General features: G+C 44.1%; 1 protein-coding gene across 1 annotated transcript; it reads right to left on the reverse strand.

Moving 5' to 3' along the window:
- Positions 1–1,358: 1,358 nt before the first annotated feature.
- On the reverse strand, positions 1,359–16,814 carry LOC139574178 (adhesion G protein-coupled receptor L1-like). The gene is made up of 10 exons (XM_071398495.1): positions 16,587–16,814; positions 15,837–16,057; positions 15,449–15,515; positions 15,135–15,226; positions 14,069–14,237; positions 12,268–12,423; positions 11,535–11,631; positions 8,723–8,845; positions 4,599–4,616; positions 1,359–4,451 (listed from the first exon to the last, which is right to left on the reverse strand). Exons 1-10 carry the CDS (start codon positions 16,782–16,784, stop codon positions 3,526–3,528), a joined length of 2,067 nt encoding a protein of 688 aa, XP_071254596.1. The 5' UTR covers positions 16,785–16,814; the 3' UTR covers positions 1,359–3,525.
- Between the last annotated feature and the right edge of the window lie 631 nt (positions 16,815–17,445).

Here is a 17,445-nt window from a genome sequence, read left to right on the forward strand (position 1 = left end):
TCAGTAGTAGTTCACTCCATAGGGAGGCCCTGGTCAGTAGTAGTTCACTCCATAGGGAGGCCCTGGTCAGTAGTAGTTCACTCCATAGGGAGGCCCTGGTCAGTAGTAGTTCACTCCATAGGGAGGCCCTGGTCAGTAGTAGTTCACTCCATAGGGAGGCCCTGGTCAGTAGTAGTTCACTACATAGGGAGGCCCTGGTCAGTAGTAGTTCACTCCACAGGGAGGCCCTGGTCAATAGTAGTTCACTACATAGGGAGGCCCTGGTCAGTAGTAGTTCACTACATAGGGAGGCCCTGGTCATTAGTTGTTCACTACATAGGGAGGCCCTGGTCAGTAGTAGTTCACTCCATAGGGAGGCCCTGGTCAGTAGTAGTTCACTCCACAGGGAGGCCCTGGTCAGTAGTAGTTCACTGCATAGGGAGGCCCTGGTCAATAGTAGTTCACTCCACAGGGAGGCCCTGGTCAGTAGTAGTTCACTCCACAGGGAGGCCCTGGTCAGTAGTAGTTCACTACATAGGGAGGCCCTGGTCAGTAGTAGTTCACTCCATAGGGAGGCCCTGGTCAGTAGTAGTTCACTCCATAGGGAGGCCCTGGTCAGTAGTAGTTCACTACATAGGGAGGCCCTGGTCAGTAGTAGTTCACTCCATAGGGAGGCCCTGGTCAGTAGTAGTTCACTCCATAGGGAGGCCCTGGTCAGTAGTAGTTCACTACATAGGGAGGCCCTGGTCAGTAGTAGTTCACTCCACAGCGAAGCCCTGGTCAATAGTAGTTCACTACATAGGGAGGCCCTGGTCAGTAGTAGTTCACTCCACAGGGAGGCCCTGGTCAATAGTAGTTCACTCCACAGGGAGGCCCTGGTCAGTAGTAGTTCACTCCATAGGGAGGCCCTGGTCAATAGTAGTTCACTACATAGGGAGGCCCTGGTCAGTAGTAGTTCACTCCACATGGAGGCCCTGGTCAATAGTAGTTCACTCCACAGGGAGGCCCTGGTCAGTACTGCACTACATATGAAATAGGGTGCCATTTCGAACAAACCCTGTCATTGTTCCTTGCTCAAGATCCTGTGAGGCAGCCTGAAGTGTCCCAGTTTTACGTTGGTACCTGAACCCTCAGGAACAGCCACACAGACGCAGCTGGCTACCCTTGTCTTTGAGATGGAAGCTAATAGAATAAAAGGCTTTCTCCTAGATATATAATTACTGTCCCCTTCCTCTGATGTGCATTCAATTCACCCAACAAAAATAGCTTTTTGAATGTACACACTTACAAAATTCCCACGAATATGGTACGTATGCTTGAGCATATCACACACCCACATGTACACACACACTCTCCTGCACTAGTACGCACACGCTCTCTCTCACACACACGCTCTCTCTCTCACACACACACACGCTCTCTCTCTCTCACACACACACACACACACACACACACACACACACACACACACACACACACACACACACACACACACACACACACACACACACACACACACACACACACACACACACACACACACACACACACACACACACACACACACACACACACACAGGGAATTCATTGTCACATTAGGCTCTGGAATAATGCTGAAACTATTTGTTAGAAACAGCAAAATGAAAGACATTTTGATAGAAAACAAATGCTATATGACATGCTAAAACCCATCATATTAAAATGATATCATTTAGTTATATCTAGGATATAACCTTTCAAACAATAAATTACTGACCAAAATCACATTATGGCTGCTGTCCTTGAACCACAATGCATTGGAACGCCCGTGATGAGGCACAGTATGACATGTTATTATGACATCTATCCCCCCTCCCCCCGCCCACACTGAGCACTTCCTGTCTGGGAATGTCAAAGGTCAAACATTAACAACATGTAATGGATTATATTACATAAAATTGTGCCAGAACTTTTTTTTAAACGTTTTTATTTGTATGCAAAATCTACCACCCATCATACTCTTTCTCTCTCTCTGTTTTTCTGTTCGAGAGATTTTCACTGAATGGCACAGCACTAGTTATGACTCAAGAGAACGACAGTGAGAGAGCAAGATAAAGAATGACGGGCAGAGAGATAGAGTGCATCATTCAGGTCACAAACTCCAAAACATTTTCTTTTTTTCTTTTGTTGTTTTGTTGCAGTACAAGAACTCAGTTTTTAGTATTTCTTACTTTTTTGTTGCTTTTCTTCATCTGGTTTCTCTATTTACACGGTAGGAGTAGAGTAAGTACTGTAGTTTGTGTGGTTCATATGTACAGGGTTAGACTTGCGTAACGGCTGAAGTGGTTCCAACATTTAGAGTCCATTCTGTCACAACCACACACAGGTGACGATTACACATCCATTGAAGAGGGCATCCATTCTTAAAGGGTGCACAATCTGTCCCTTAATAACCCTCCGGGTGATGCAACAGAAAGTCACCAAGATAACATATTCTTCTCCAAAGTTAGTAAAGCAGTCTTTTACTTTTCAAATGTCTGAAGAATATAACAAAAAATCCCCCCCCCCCACCCAAAAAAAGTCCTTGTCCGTTCCTCGAGTCCTAAAGATCTATCTCTTGACCCCTGACCCCTCAAACAGCCTTCCTGTCCTGTGGTGTACTTCCTACTTCCTCAGTCTCTCCTCTAGTTCTGTACATAAGAGTCAGTTCATAGCAAGATAAAATAAAGGCAACTACTCTTAGGCAGCTCCAACTGCCTTGTCTGAACAATTGTTCTGGCTTCTTTTTACTCAGATGGAGGGTTGTGTCTGATGTTCAGAAACAAGCACTTCTGTGAGTGTGTGTGTGTGTGTGTGTATGTCTGTGTGTGTGCGAATGCTCCAGCTTCTGTTCTGGCTGGGAAAATGTATTTTTGGCAACACTGAAGTAGCTTTCAGAGATTTTTTTCCTATGGTATAATAGGCTACTACAGTATATCCCCTGTCTCCACAGCTAACTACACCGAGCAAATGATGAGTGAACAAAAAGAGAGATGGAACATGAAAAAGGGAAAGAGAAAAGGGAACTAGAAAATGAGAACCATTTCTCTAGAGGAATGTTTGTAGAAATTCTGTGAAATTAAATAACATTGACTTTGAACAAAGTTAAGTTGAGAAATATCTGTAGCTCTGTAAGGTATAAGGGGTTTGTTGGATTGGTACATTCAGAGTGCTGGACTTGGCATCTGTCTGCTGCGTGCCAAGAGAAAGGGGGATGTTGAAGAGAGAGAAGGAGAGAGCGGGTGAATGTTCCAGAGAAGAACAACTCAGCCATCATTCATCTCCACCAGACAGCGGAGGTTCTCTAGGATAAGACTGTTGCCGTGGAGACAGCTAAAACTCTCCTTAAATGTAAATTTGTTCGCTCATCTTTCAATACAAATAAAGAGGGAAAAAAAGGCAACCAATCAAGCAGGAAGTGGAGAGGAACGAGAGAAAGAGAGAGAGGCGGGTTCTGAGGAGGCAACCAGCCAGCCTTCATCCTCATCCTCATCATCTTGGTCCCCGTCCGCATCCTCCCGGTTCCAGTCACAGGCTGGTGACCAGCTGCATCTGTCCATCTCCCTCGCTGTGGGTGGGCTCCTGGCCGGGATGCCCCTCCCCCTCCCTGCTGGGCCTCCTGGGGGGCGGGGCCTGGTAGAAGGTCTGCATGGGTGCTCCTCGAGACCCCAGGGCGGGCCTCCCAGAGCTGTAATAGAGCTCCTCAGGGGGCTGGGCCGAGCGGGGCACCACCTCCAGGGGCTCGGGGCTACTGTCTGGGTAGGGCGAGTCTCGCAGGTTGGTGATGCTGGTGTACAGGGAGTCCCTGGCGGGAGAGTCGGGCCCCTGTCCCCCAGACCCCTGGCCTCCGGCGCTGTGCCCACTGTGGCCGCTGTGGCCCAGGCTCTCTGTGAGGTCGGCCGTGTAGCTCTCTGACTCCTCGGGGTCAGACTGGTAAAGGACAGACTGGGCTCTCTGCAGCAGCAGCGGCTCCTCCAGGGCTTTGTAGAGCAGCTCCATGTCCTGCGGCGTCCTCTGGTGTCCGCCTTCTCTGGACAGGAAGTCCTCGTCGTCGTCTAGGCTGATGCTCGGCTCTGGCACAGCTACTCCCGTGCCTCGGCCTACTCCGCCGTGAGGAGGGCCCCTCGCCAGACTACCACAGACCCTATCCCCGCCCCCAGCTCCTCCCCCACGCAGGTTGTTGTGCACCAGCTCAGAGATGATCATCTTCTCGAAGGCAGCTGCGTCAGACAGGTTGCGCCGTATTCCGTCACCGCCCAGGGTCTCAGACCCGCGGGGGTTGAGGAGGGGAGGGGGGGTGTCTGCACACCCCATGCCCCCGCCCAGGAAGTCACAGCTGCCCCCGCCGCCGCCCACCGGCCCCACGCTGCGGAGGGAGTAGCTGTTGTTGAAGTTACCATTGAGGGGCAGGGTGTCCATACCACATGGTTCACGGGCCTTACACAGAGTGTTCTCTGCACAAAAACACAGCACACACAACACATAGGGGTTATTAAATATAATTATGACTTAAACATTATTATTTGGAGAAAATATAATATTTGTGTAAACACTATAATACACACTGATAGTAACATAAAGGTTTATAGACGTGGACATACTTGGGTCACGGAAGGTTCCTGTAGATCCATGGAGAAGTCACAAAGAAAGGAAGGAAAAATACTGGTGAGTGAGTCACTTTTACTCCTCCTCTCTCTCTCTCTTTCATCACTCTCTCTCTCTGTCGCTCTATTTTGCTCTCCCTCTCTCACCCCCCCTCTCTACAATCAATAGCTTTTATTGCTATGATAAAGACTAACAAGAGAACACATCAGCCAATAATACCCACAACAAAAGTCAAACCACTCAAACAAATATACAAGCCAATGTATTAGCCAGTAAGAGGCTTTGAAGCCACCGGTCAGCCATATTGGCACTCCTCAGAAGAAGCAGTCCTTCATAGGAATTAATGGAATTATACAGTATGTTAATTCAATGTTTCAGGAACACAATGACATGTATTTTGATGTTGTAGTGGGGACAGTAATGTTAGAACCAAAAATGATATATCTTTTTTTATTTGATGTTTAGCTCTATAATATAATAAACGTGGCAAAAACAAATGTAGACATTAATAAATGCTTTTCCATAGCTTCCCCCCCAAAATTTTACAACTGTGAGGGTGTGACAAGATGGAGGAGTAGTGGCTTCAAAACACTAGTCATCTAGTGTAAATCATCTATAAATCATTGATAAAACACAGGCACGCAAACACACACGGCCTCATAAACAAACACACAACATGTAGTTTTGACATGATAATCCACCATAATTTACACACACACACACACACACACACACACACACACACACACACACACACACACACACACACACACACACACACACACACACACACACACACACACACACACACACACACACACACACACACACACACAGACACACAAACCACTGGGGTATATTCTGCTGTCTGCGAGCCTGTGATTCAGTGCATCCATAATGCATGCACCACCATCTCATAAAGTAGCAGTAATGCTTATTCTACGACGCGCCTTCAACACACCAAAAAATGTTGTGATTTTCCTCCCAAATTGCCATCATCAGAGTGATCGCATCGAAATGAGAGGCATGGCGAGGCATGGCTTCCCTAAGCAAATCCGCGTTAGACTGCGGTTCGGTGTGGATTTAATTTTTAATGCGTGGTATGATTTTAATCAAGACTCGTCGGTGGTTGCTATGGCGGTGGTGGAAGGGCTAATTAGACATTCTAATGAAGTACACTTCCTACTTCCTCTCCTCTCAGGGTTCTAAAAATGTCCCTGCCGCTGCTGAGCCGGACCCCGTGGCCGTCAGGCTGCCTGACGCATTGTGCAGAGAGTGTTTAAAATATTAAACAGAGATGCTGTCTACAATTTCAGGCCTCTACGACGACACAACTTGCTGCTACTATAGTAATTCTCTACTGGCTGGCACACTCCCACTCAGTCAGGCAGGGAGCACACAGATAGAGAAGAGAGAGAGGAGGGAGCACAGAGCAAGTACTCTGGATAGCTCTACTACTTAAGACCTACAGTACTATGAGAGTACTCTGGATAGCTCTACTACTTAAGACCTACAGTATTATGAGAGTACTATGGATAGCTCTACTACTTAAGACCTACAGTATTATGAGAGTACTCTGGATAGCGCCTCTACTTAAGACCTACAGTATTATGAGAGTACTATGGATAGCTCTACTACTTAAGACCTACAGTATTATGAGAGTACTATGGATAGCTCTACTGTAAGAATAGGGAATACAAAGTAGGACTACTACCTAAGGGCTACTGCCAGAGGATCTATCTAGTATACTACAATTGAAGTTGGAAGTTTACATACACATTAGCCAAATACATTTAAACTCAGTTTTTCACAATTCCTGACATTTAATCATAGTAAAATTCCCTGTTTTAGGTCAGTTAGGATCACCACATTATTTTAAGAATGTGAAATGTGTATTTGGTAGCATTGCCTTTAAATTGTTTAACTTGGGTCAAACGTTTCAGGTAGCCTTCCATAACCTTCCCACAATAAGTTGGGTGAATTTTGGCCCATTCCTCCTGACAGAGCTGGTGTAACTGAGTCAGGATTGTAGGCCTCCTTGCTCGCACATGCTTTTTCAGGTCTGCCCACACATTTTCTATAGGATTGAGGTCAGGGCTTTGTGATGGCCACTCCAATACCTTGACTTTGTTGTCCTTAAGCCATTTTGCCATAACTTTGGAAGTATGCTTGAGGTCATTGTCCATTTGGAAGACCCATTTGCGACCAAGCTTTAACTTCCTGACTGATGTCTTGAGATGTTGCTTCAATATATCCACATAATTTTCCTACCTCATGATGCCATCTATTTTGTTGAGTGCACCAGTCCCTCCTGCAGCAAAGCACCCCCACAACATGATGCTGCCACCCCCGTGCTTCACAGTTGGGATGGTGTTCTGTGGCTTGCAAGCGTTCCCCTTTTTCCTCCAAACATAACGATGGTCATTATGGCCAAACAGTTCTATTTTTGTATCATCAGACCAGAGGACATTTCTCCAAAAATTACGATCTTTGTCCCCATGTGCAGTTGCCAACCGTGGTCTGGCTTCTTTTTTATGGCGGTTTTGGAGCAGTGGCTTCTTCCTTGCTGAGCGGCCTTTCAGGTGATGTCGATATAAGACTTATTTTACTGTGGATATAGATACTTTTGTACCTGTTTCCTCCAGCATCTTCACAAGGTCCTTTGCTGTTGTTCTGGGATTGCGTACATGGTGTTTATACTTCCGTACTGTTGTTTGTACAGATGAACGTGGTACCTTCAGGTATTTGGAAATTGCTCCCAAGGATGAACCAGACTTGTTGAGGGCTACAATTTCTTTTCTGAGGTCTTGGTTGATTTCTTTTGATTTTCCCATGATGTCAAGCAAAGAGGCACTGAGTTTGAAGGTAGGCCTTGAAATACATCCTCAGGTACACCTCCAATTGACTCAAATGATGTCAATTAGCCTACCAGAAGCTTCTAAAGCCATGACATAATTTTCTGGAATTTTCCAAGCTGTTTAAAGGCACAGTCAACTTAGTGTATGTAAATGTCTGACCCACTGGAATTGTGACACAGTGAATTATAAGTGAAATAATCTGTCTGTAAACAATTGTTGGAAAAATTACTTGTGTCATGCACATTTCCAAAACTATAGTTTGTTAACAAGAAATTTGTGGAGTGGTTGAAAAATTGGTTTTTATGACTCCAACCTAAGTGTATGTAAACTTCCGACTTCAACAGTATATACACTGAGTGTACAAAACATTAAGGACACATTCCTAATATTGAGTTCCAAACCGATGCGCCTGGCACCTACTACCATACCCCATTCAAAGGCACCTAAATCATTTGTCTTGCCCATTCACCCTCTGAATGGCACACATACATAATCCATGTCTCAATTGTCTCAAGGCTTAAAAATCCTTCTTTAACCTGTCTCCACCCCTTCATCTACACTGATTGAAGTGGATTTAACAGGTGACATCAATAAGGGATCATAGCTTTCACCTGGTCAGTCTATGTCATGGAAAGAGCAGGTGTTCTTAATGTTTTGTACACTCAGTGTATTTATAGTATTTAAATCCTACAATCAAAATGCTCCATAAACCCGAACAAATCAGATACATGAATCTGAATGGAGTCCACTGTCCCAATCACTCTAGCCACCGCTGTCTTCTGCTGTTCTCAGTGAATTATCATAGCATTATGTGACACATTTACTCTGGGGAGAGTCTGAGAGGGGAAGCTGTCCCCAAGATTTCTCCTTCAGTCACAGATGAAGCTTTACTTCTAATCAATTTCTGCTTCTTCATATCAACAAGGCAGGATTAGAGACCTGGCCAGATGGCTAGGCTCTCTCTCTCTCTACTGCTGAATCCGTCTGACAGATACATACACTCACCGCCAGTGAAACACACACACACTTTTTCCATCCTCCACACAATGAGGCATAAAAAGACTAACAGACTAAAAAGACTAAAATATTGAGACGCAAAAAAACAAGAAAATATATTTGCATAATATGCAGAAGCACACGCACTACGGACGTACACACACACACACACACACACACACACACACACACACACACACACACACACACACACACACACACACACACACACACACACACACACACACATACTAAGGTTTACTTACCGGTGGAGTTGAAGACCCCAGGAGAAGGGGGAGTGAAGCTCTCAGCCAGTAGGGTGTTGTAGGGAGAGGTGCCGGTACGGGTCTGTAACACTGGGTTGGTCAGGAGGTGGTTTCCCATGGTGGCTAAGAGAAAGAGACATAACATCATAAAACATAAACATTTACTTTACCATAAACATTTACTTTACCATAAACATCTACTTTACCATAAACATCTACTTTACCATAAACATTTACTTTACCATAAACATCTGTTTTACCATAAACATCTACTTTACCATAAACATTTACTTTACCATAAACATCTATTTTACCATAAACATCGATTTTACCATAAACATCTACTTTACCATAAAAATATTTTTAGGTTTGTTTTGGTATATTAACAACATTTGATATGATAATACAAAAATATAACAGACAATATAATTAGAGGCACTGTATACATGTGATAACAATGTCTCAAAATATAATACATAATGAATATTATACATAATACATAATTAACATTATATATAGTAATACAGGCCATTGACAGGTTATTCAAAAATATGTTAAATTCATATTCAAATCGATAGGGATATGTATATCACAGTAATGTTCTACAGGGTAATGCCTTTTACAGTACACCCCTGAATGTTTTTACCTTGCTATTGTAACCTTTGAGTAAAATACATTTCCAGCGGAAAGGTGCTGTTTGCAGGCAGCGTTGCCATTTGGAATATTGTTCTGTATCTTACAACGTAGTCGAAGGGGGAATACTAATGCATATCATTACGTAGTCAGAGAGTGCAGTCATTGAAACACAGTTCATTTCACAGTGAAATGCGAATGCCACCTTTAGACAAATATAATTCAAAGAAATGGAACATTGAGAATGTTCTGTAATGCCCATGTATGGCTTCAGCCCCAGGCGGTCGAATAGAAATGCCATGAAATTAAAAATAGGACAGCATGACGGAGAGTGGTCTAAGGCGAAGTGCAACCTTCAGGTCTCAACCAAACCATTCATCACAGAGACAATGAGAAAGACAGAAATTCACAGAGAGAATTTCACACTAAAACACTCACATTCTTTCATTTCTTTGTTAGTTCGTTCACCCATCAACTCATTCACTCACTCTCCAATTCTTTCTCTTGCTCTCCACCTCACGCGCACAGTCACTCTTTTATCCCCTCTCTCATTCTCATTCTCTCTCTCTCTCTCTCTCTCTCTCTCTCTCTCTCTCTCTCTCTCTCTCTCTCTCTCTCTCTCTCTCTCTCTCTCTCTATCTCGTCCCTGTCTCTCTCCACACCAAATTACTCAGGATTAGCTGTCCAGAAACACCTCGGAAGAATATCCTGTCGACAATTTAAAAACAACAACTTTTAAGTGTTGGAGAGAGAAAGTAGGGCAGGCACTGGGAAGCTGGGGAGCTTCATTCAGAGAGGAGGAAGCCTCATCACGCCTTGTCTCCTGGACAGATCACTATTGTCTGAAGAGAAACAAGTTGATAAAGAAGTTAAGTGGGGAAATCAAAGAGATAAGAGATGCCAGCGATAACAACGAAGACAGCGGCTCTCGTCGAGATTCGTCCCATTTAATTATTGCTCCATGATAGCGTCTCTCCTTCTCTTTATTTCTCGCTCTCTCGTTCTTTCTCTCTGTCTCTCGAATGGAGCGGCCATCTTTCGCTTTCTGCCAACAACGACAAACTTTTCTCAAACGCCCGGGAAAAGAAAGGACTTCGCACTTGGCAGCGCCTTTGTTTAGCGTTTCTCCTTCTAGCTCTATCGCTTCTCTATCCGTCCTTCACCTATCCCTCCTCCTCTCTTTATCCCAGCTTCCTCTATCCCTCAATTCCTCCTTCCTCTTTCCCTATAAACTGAATAAACAAAACATTAAGAACACCTGCTCTTTCCATGACAGACTGACCAGGTGAATCCAGGTGAAAGCATATTGATGTCACTTGTTAAATCCACTTCAATCAGTGTAGATGAAGGAGAGGAGACAGGTTAAAGAAGGATTTTTAAGCCTTGAGACATGGATTGTGTATGGGGTATGGTAGCATGTGCCAGGCGCACCGGTTTGTGTCAAGAACTGCAACGCTTTTCACGCTCAACAGTTTGCCGTGTTTATCAAGAATGGTCCACCACCCAATGAACATCCAGCCAACTTGACACAACGGTGGGAAGCTTTGGAGTCAACATGGGACAGCATCCCTGTGGAATGCTTTCTACACCTTGTAGAGTGGATATTAGGTGTTTCTAATGTTTCTAGGTGTTTCTAAGTGTTTCTAATGTTTGATATACTCAGTGTATAATTTTTTCTCTGTGATGTCAGTTCCAGGAAAGCGAAACTCCTTCCCCTCCCCCCCTCTCTTCTTACTCTCTCCTCCTCTCCTCGCACCCCCTCCCTCACTTGTTCCTGTCACTCTCTTCAATAAGACTAATTACCCCCAGCCAGCTCGTACGCTAATCAGTTCATTAAAAACAAAATGGATGAAATGAACATAAAGAGTGACGGTTGATTTAGCGACTACCTCTTTGTCATCATCAACTCTTCCCTCCCTCCCTCCCAGATAATTCTGATCCCCATGACGATGGCTGCCACGGCGACGGTATGCCACCGGCTGCTCAGGCTATTGCTCGTGTCAATGTACACTGGCTCCTCTTCCTCGCTCTCTGTCTCTGACAGTAGACTCAGTGGTGCTCCTACTTCGTTCTGCCTGTCTGTCTGTCAGTTCTGATGAGCCTGCCATAGATGTGTGCGTGATTGGAGAGGGGGACAGCAGGGGGGTTAGAGGGGGGTTAAGGGGGTGGGGAGTCTCACCACGGTTGAGTGAAGGAGTACTGTTGATGTCTCCCGCCATGAAGGAAGATTCCGTCTGCTTCCGAACCGTGTCGTTCCACATCCTGCGGATCCGACTCTGGAACGCCGGAGAAGAGAAGCACACAGTGAAACAAAACAAGACAGACAGACAGATAGATAGACAGACAGGAATTAACAAGACAGACAGACAGATAGATAGACAGGAATAAACATGATATGATATGATATTGTAACTATGTGAGGCTGGAACATTGCCAAGCTTGCATGGATCTGTCTAAAACTACTAAGCAAACGCATACATGCTACCAGAGATACATGAAGTAAATAAGCTCACGCAGCAGGCATACTAACATAAACAAGTTAATACACGCAGATAAACAACATCAGATTGAGACGTGGTAGATCCAAATAGAGATGAAGGTTTCTGATTAGATTTGTGAAGCGTGTGATAGCCGGTATGTCAACTGTAGACTGAGAGTGTATTGTGTGTGTGTGTTTGGAGTTTTGTCAAAGAGAATTAGGTATGGGACAGGCCTACACTCTGTAGATTGGTGCGTGTACCCGTAATCTGTGGGTTTGTGTATGGCATGTGGCCTGTGTGTGCACCCATGTAGTCCTTTAGAGTCTGTGCGTGTATGCATGCGTGCACGTGTGTGTGTGTGTGTGTGGTGTGTATGTGTTTGTGGTGTGTGTGCGGTTGTGTCTGTGCGTGTGTGTATGTCCGTTCACTGACTTGTCTGTGTGCGGCAGCGTGGCGGGCCTGGTTGCCAGTGTAGTAGCGGTTGTTGGCACGCAGGGCAGAGTTCTTCAGGGAGCCGTGGGAGCTGGTGGTGGAGGTACGGCTGCAGCAGTACGAGTGACGCAGACACTTACTGTACTCCTTATGGACCTGCATGGATAGAGAGGGCAAACATGGCTTAGACACACGCATGTAAGCAGTAGACTCGCATACACACACACTTGTGGTGCGCGGGTCTGCTGTTTATTCACCTGCACCTGCCCATAATTGCTAATAACCCATCCTCAACCGCAAAACTATATGTGATTAAGTGAAAATCTGCACCGGACCCTAACCTGCTAACATAGAAAATGTGCTGTAGGCTACAGTCAGAGACGGCGGAACGATTTTTTGACAGGGGGTGCAAGACTTTTTGTTGTTGTTTGATTTAGATATGTTTCTGCTTATAATTTTTGACATTTTGGTAGGCTATTAGTTAGTCATCTTGTCTATAATTAGATACATGCAGCTTCTCTTCTGTCATTATATGTTGCCTTAGAAGACTAAATAAACCATTGCTCACCAGAATAAGATCATAAATTGATAGAATGAATCCTTCAATCTAGTTAATATTGGTAGACTAAAGTTTTCTCTGTCATCTCTGCTTCTTTCGTGGAGGAAAGATGTTTAGGGACCGGGGAGAAAATGGAATAACAAAAAAAATAAAGTACATTTCCAAATGACATCAGTTTGACCGGTTGTAAAGCTGTGAAAACGACCCAACATGTTTCTGTTAAGATTTCAGTTCGGCTTGGATGCATATTTTATGTGGTTGAAATACTATCAGCTTTTATGATGTTGATAAAGAGAGCACCTTTACAGACAGTATCTAACTGCACATGCGCATTCTCTCAAGATGCTGTAAGAAATCATATTTCTCCACTCCTGTTCCAGAATCAAAATGTAGCCTACATTTGGTGTATCATTTTACTAGAAGAAATGCTTAATTCTGCAGGAGTTAATATTAAGACTATGTGAAAGGTTATAGTGTCCGTATTTCCGTTTCCATTTAACCCATCTGAACACTAGGCTACAGTTCCCTTCTCGTGCCATAGGCCTGTCTGAAGTCCCCATCTTGTTGAATTTGTATAGTGGCTCACAATCATCACACATAACATAGCAGCACTGCTACCATCCTCTTTTACCACTTCAAATCTTTCACAATCAGTACTTTTCTGTCCCTCCCTTCTCTTTATTTTCAACTCTCCATTTCAAAGCTTTTCTCTTGAATTAATCTCTGACATTGTTATTTTTGCCTCCGTGGGTCAAAGTTAACTTTTTCTACCCGTTCCCAAAATAATTTTCCGATTGGCATGTAGGCTATTGGTGCATGTACAGTTAGGCCCTAAGGCTAATGCCAGATAGCCTAAAACAGCTAAAGAAAAACCTCAATGTAGCCTAGACATATAAATTACACAAGAATTATACATTTATGGATTTTTCATTCTGAACATACGGACTCAGACCTTTTAGGGCAAGATTTTCATCACGCAAAGACATACATGCTTTGAGCAAATTAACATTTCAAATAGACAGAGCTCTGAATAGTGCACCTAGTGATGTACCGTGCATAATTACCCTGTTTAATTAAAATTTGGTTAAATAATCACCTCCTTCTCACAGGAATTATTAAGGGAAAGTAACAACATAAATCAGGCTGCAGATTGTAATTATATTCCATAATGTCTATTTAAATGTTATGCTTAGTTTACTCAATAGAAAAGGTCACTTTTAGATATGTGAGTGTTTGAGTTACCTTTTTCTGCAGGGCGCAGTGGAAGATGAAGATGAACATGCCCTGGAAGGCGTTGAAGGTGGTGAAGAGGTAGGCCATGATGACCGTGTTCTCGTTGATGAAGAGGAGGCCGAAGGACCAGGTCAGACCAAGCAGGAAGAGCAGGGCGATGGCCCCAATAGCCCATGACCTGGGGAGCAGAGGGCATGCTAATGTTAGCTTAGCATCACAATGAAACCACTCACACAGACCTCAGCCAACCCGCTACCCAGCATGGCTGTTTTGCCTTAAGATGCATGTATCTCAACTGTACCGGCTTTGAACCTACTATCTGGAATATGCTTTGAAAATGACTCATTGTTATGACAATACAACGTGGTCTCAGAGCATTTCGTATTATACTGTACGTAAATCTGAGAAACTAAATGTAGTATGATATGTTACGTCTCGTATGGTATGTTTTCATTTGTGGATCTCCATCATTTCAAAACGTATATGTTATGAATTCCTATTTGTTGTTGCTAACGTTAGCTAGGTGGCTAGCTCTTGAGGTTAGGATTTAAGGTTAAGGATTTATGGTTAAGGATAGGAGTTAGGTTAAAGAGTTAAGGTTAGGGTTAGCTAAAAGGGTTAAGGTTAGGGTTAGCTAAAATGGTTAAGGTTAAGGTTAGGGGAAGGGTTAGCTAACATGCTAAGTAGTTGCAATGTAGCTAAAAAGTAGTAACTAGTTGTAAAGTTGCTAATTAGCTAAAGTTGTCCATGATGAGATTCAAACACTCAACCTTTGGGTTGCTAGACGTTTATGTTATTTGTCCACCCATCAACCCCGACCAACCACCCTACTTTTGTTTTTGCCTTAAGTAACCTTCTGTCTTATGTAACCATACCAAACGTAACATATATACTAATTTAAGTGTCCTGGATTTACATTTACTATGTAACCAGTCTGGACAATATGACAAACATTATTCTGCTTTTCCTTCATTTTTTCAGATTTCCAACCCATGTCTCACTGATACAGGAAATGCCCTAATCACATGACCTGGGAGGCTTCACTGACCCCTAACCTCTGCTGAGAGGGACTCACTTGATGTTGTCGAGGCGACTGGAGTCAGGTTTTAGGGCAGAGGAGTTGCGGGTCATCTTGTGCACGGTGATCATGAGGAACACCAGGTTCAGCTAGGGGGGGAAAGGTCAAAGGTTACACCCCTTTACAACACATTCAGTGGAATCCTAGAACACACTCTGGTCTTAAATTGTTGTAATATTTGTGAAGTTAGCCTTTAGTACAGGCCCTATGTTCCTCCAGGAACTAAGAGGATTAAGTAAATAAGTAAGTAGCCTGAATGAAAAAGAATGTAATACAGTTGGTCATAATAGCATCATAATGAATGACTGTACCATAATAACAAAAGAAACAGGGCCAATGAAGCTCCAGATGAAGTAGTTATCCACCCGCAACCAGCACCTAGACATGGGACAAAGGAAAAGATTCAAATATCACAGTCACACTCGCACACATGCACCATGCACACACACACACACATCACACACACAAATCACACACACACGCATCCCGTCTCGGAGGATATCTTATAGAAGCTAATCAGCAGGCTTCGGCTAACTCTGTTCAAAACCCTTGTCCATGGGGGGAAGGCAACGAAGAGAACAATCCTCTTCACACTACACTCCATATTACATTCCCTGTTAGGGGAATAGTCTAGGCACTCTAAACTAGCATAATCCTGTCTCTCAATCTACAGGTGAAAAGGGACTGCTTCACACGTACGCTTTCTTGGTCCCATAGCTCCGGTAGTCTATGGCTGCCGAGATGCCCACCACCAGAGCTGGGAAGCAGTAGCCACACAGGTAGTAGTACTTCTTGCGGGAGTACTCGCTCTCAAACACCTCCACCAGCAACAGATAGAGCTGCACCCCCTCCAGACACATCCAGGAGAATGCAGCCAGGAAGAAGAAGTGAAGCAGCCCAGCAAAGATCGGACAGGCAATCTGAGAGACAGAGAGAGAAGGAGACAGAGGGAGGTCAGGGAGTGAGAGAGAGAAAGAATGAGAAGGAGAGTAAAATAAAATGTAAAATTTAGAGGGGTGAAAAGGAGTGAAAGAGAAAGGGAAAATAGCAAAGGAAGGTGAGTAAGATTCAGAAAAGGACAGCATAGGGTCATTCAAGCCCTATAATGGAGGGCCTTTTCATTCTCATGGTCCATAATGAAAAGCACTTCCCCTTTAGTCTGTCTGATGGTGTTCCAAGTGCGAGACAGACGTCTCTCTGTCCTGTATTAGGTGTTCCATGTACGAGACAGACGTCTCTCTGTCCTGTATTAGGTGTTCCATGTACGAGACAGACGTCTCTCTGTCCTGTATTAGGTGTTCCATGTACGAGGCACTTGTCCCCTAGCCTGGCTCCAGATCAGTTATTTCACATGCCACATGACAATGTCTTTATGACTTAACAAGACAGCACAAACAGATCTGGAACCAGGCTACATGTCCCTCTCTCCCTCTCCCCTCCCCTACTCACGTGGTACTGGGTCTTGTCGATGCCGATAAGGAAGAGGAGCTCTGCGATGAAGAGGTTGATGCAGAGGTTCTTGTGGATGGTGTTGCGGTCGGTCTGCAGGCCCCTCAGGAAGCAAAAGGTAGAGATGCAGATAGCCAGGCACACCAGGCTGATCACTATGCCCACCCAGGTGATAACAAACAGGATCAACTCGTGCATCCTCCCAGGGTACTGTGGAGAGAGGGATGGTGGGGATGGAGAGGGAGGAATAGGGTGGGGGAGAAGAGGAAGAGGAGAGGTGAGGGGAGACAGATATAGGGAGGAAAGGGATGGGAGGTAGGAATGATGGGAGACAATGAGAAAGACAAGGAGGGTGAGAGTGAGAGTTTATATTTGGAAATGTATTCACATTCAGCTAAAATGTAGAGGCAAGGAGACGAGACATCCTGAAAAAATACATGACATTCACATTCAAGTGAATGTCAGTCAGAGTTGCAGGACATGAATTTGTAAGTGTGAGTGCGTGGGAGGGAGAAATAAAGAGAGAGAGATGGAAGGAGAAAGAGAGAGTAGTTTGAGTAAGTGTGTGTGTGTGTTTACATGCATGTGTGTGTTTGTGTGTACGTGTGTGTGCATGTATGTGAGTGTGTGTGTGTGCCAAGGTTATTATAGTTTAGTGTTTTTATATTAGTTTTTATATCTATTAGTTTGAAGAATATTGTTTCAAATTCAGTTTAGTTTCAGTTAGTTTCACATTCACTTGACTAGTTTTTTATTTAGTTTAAAGGGGCAATCAGCAGTTGCTACATACATTTTTTGCCTTGTAAATTAATGACATGCACCTATTGATTCTTGAAGAATATTACTTATAAATGAGCTT

This window comes from Salvelinus alpinus, chromosome 1, assembly GCF_045679555.1.
Source record: "Salvelinus alpinus chromosome 1, SLU_Salpinus.1, whole genome shotgun sequence".
Lineage (NCBI taxonomy): Eukaryota > Metazoa > Chordata > Actinopteri > Salmoniformes > Salmonidae > Salvelinus > Salvelinus alpinus.

Excerpts from the sequence above, each read along its gene's own strand:
- LOC139574178 (XM_071398495.1), bottom strand. The coding sequence starts at position 16,784 with ATGCACGAGTTGATCCTGTTTGTTATCACCTGGGTGGGCATAGTGATC. Across the intron at positions 15,516-15,836 it reads AGCTATGGGACCAAGAAAGC|GTGCTGGTTGCGGGTGGATA; the intron begins GTACGTGTGAAG and ends TCCCATGTCTAG. Across the intron at positions 12,424-14,068 it reads ACTGCGCCCTGCAGAAAAAG|GTCCATAAGGAGTACAGTAA; the intron begins GTAACTCAAACA and ends CTATCCATGCAG.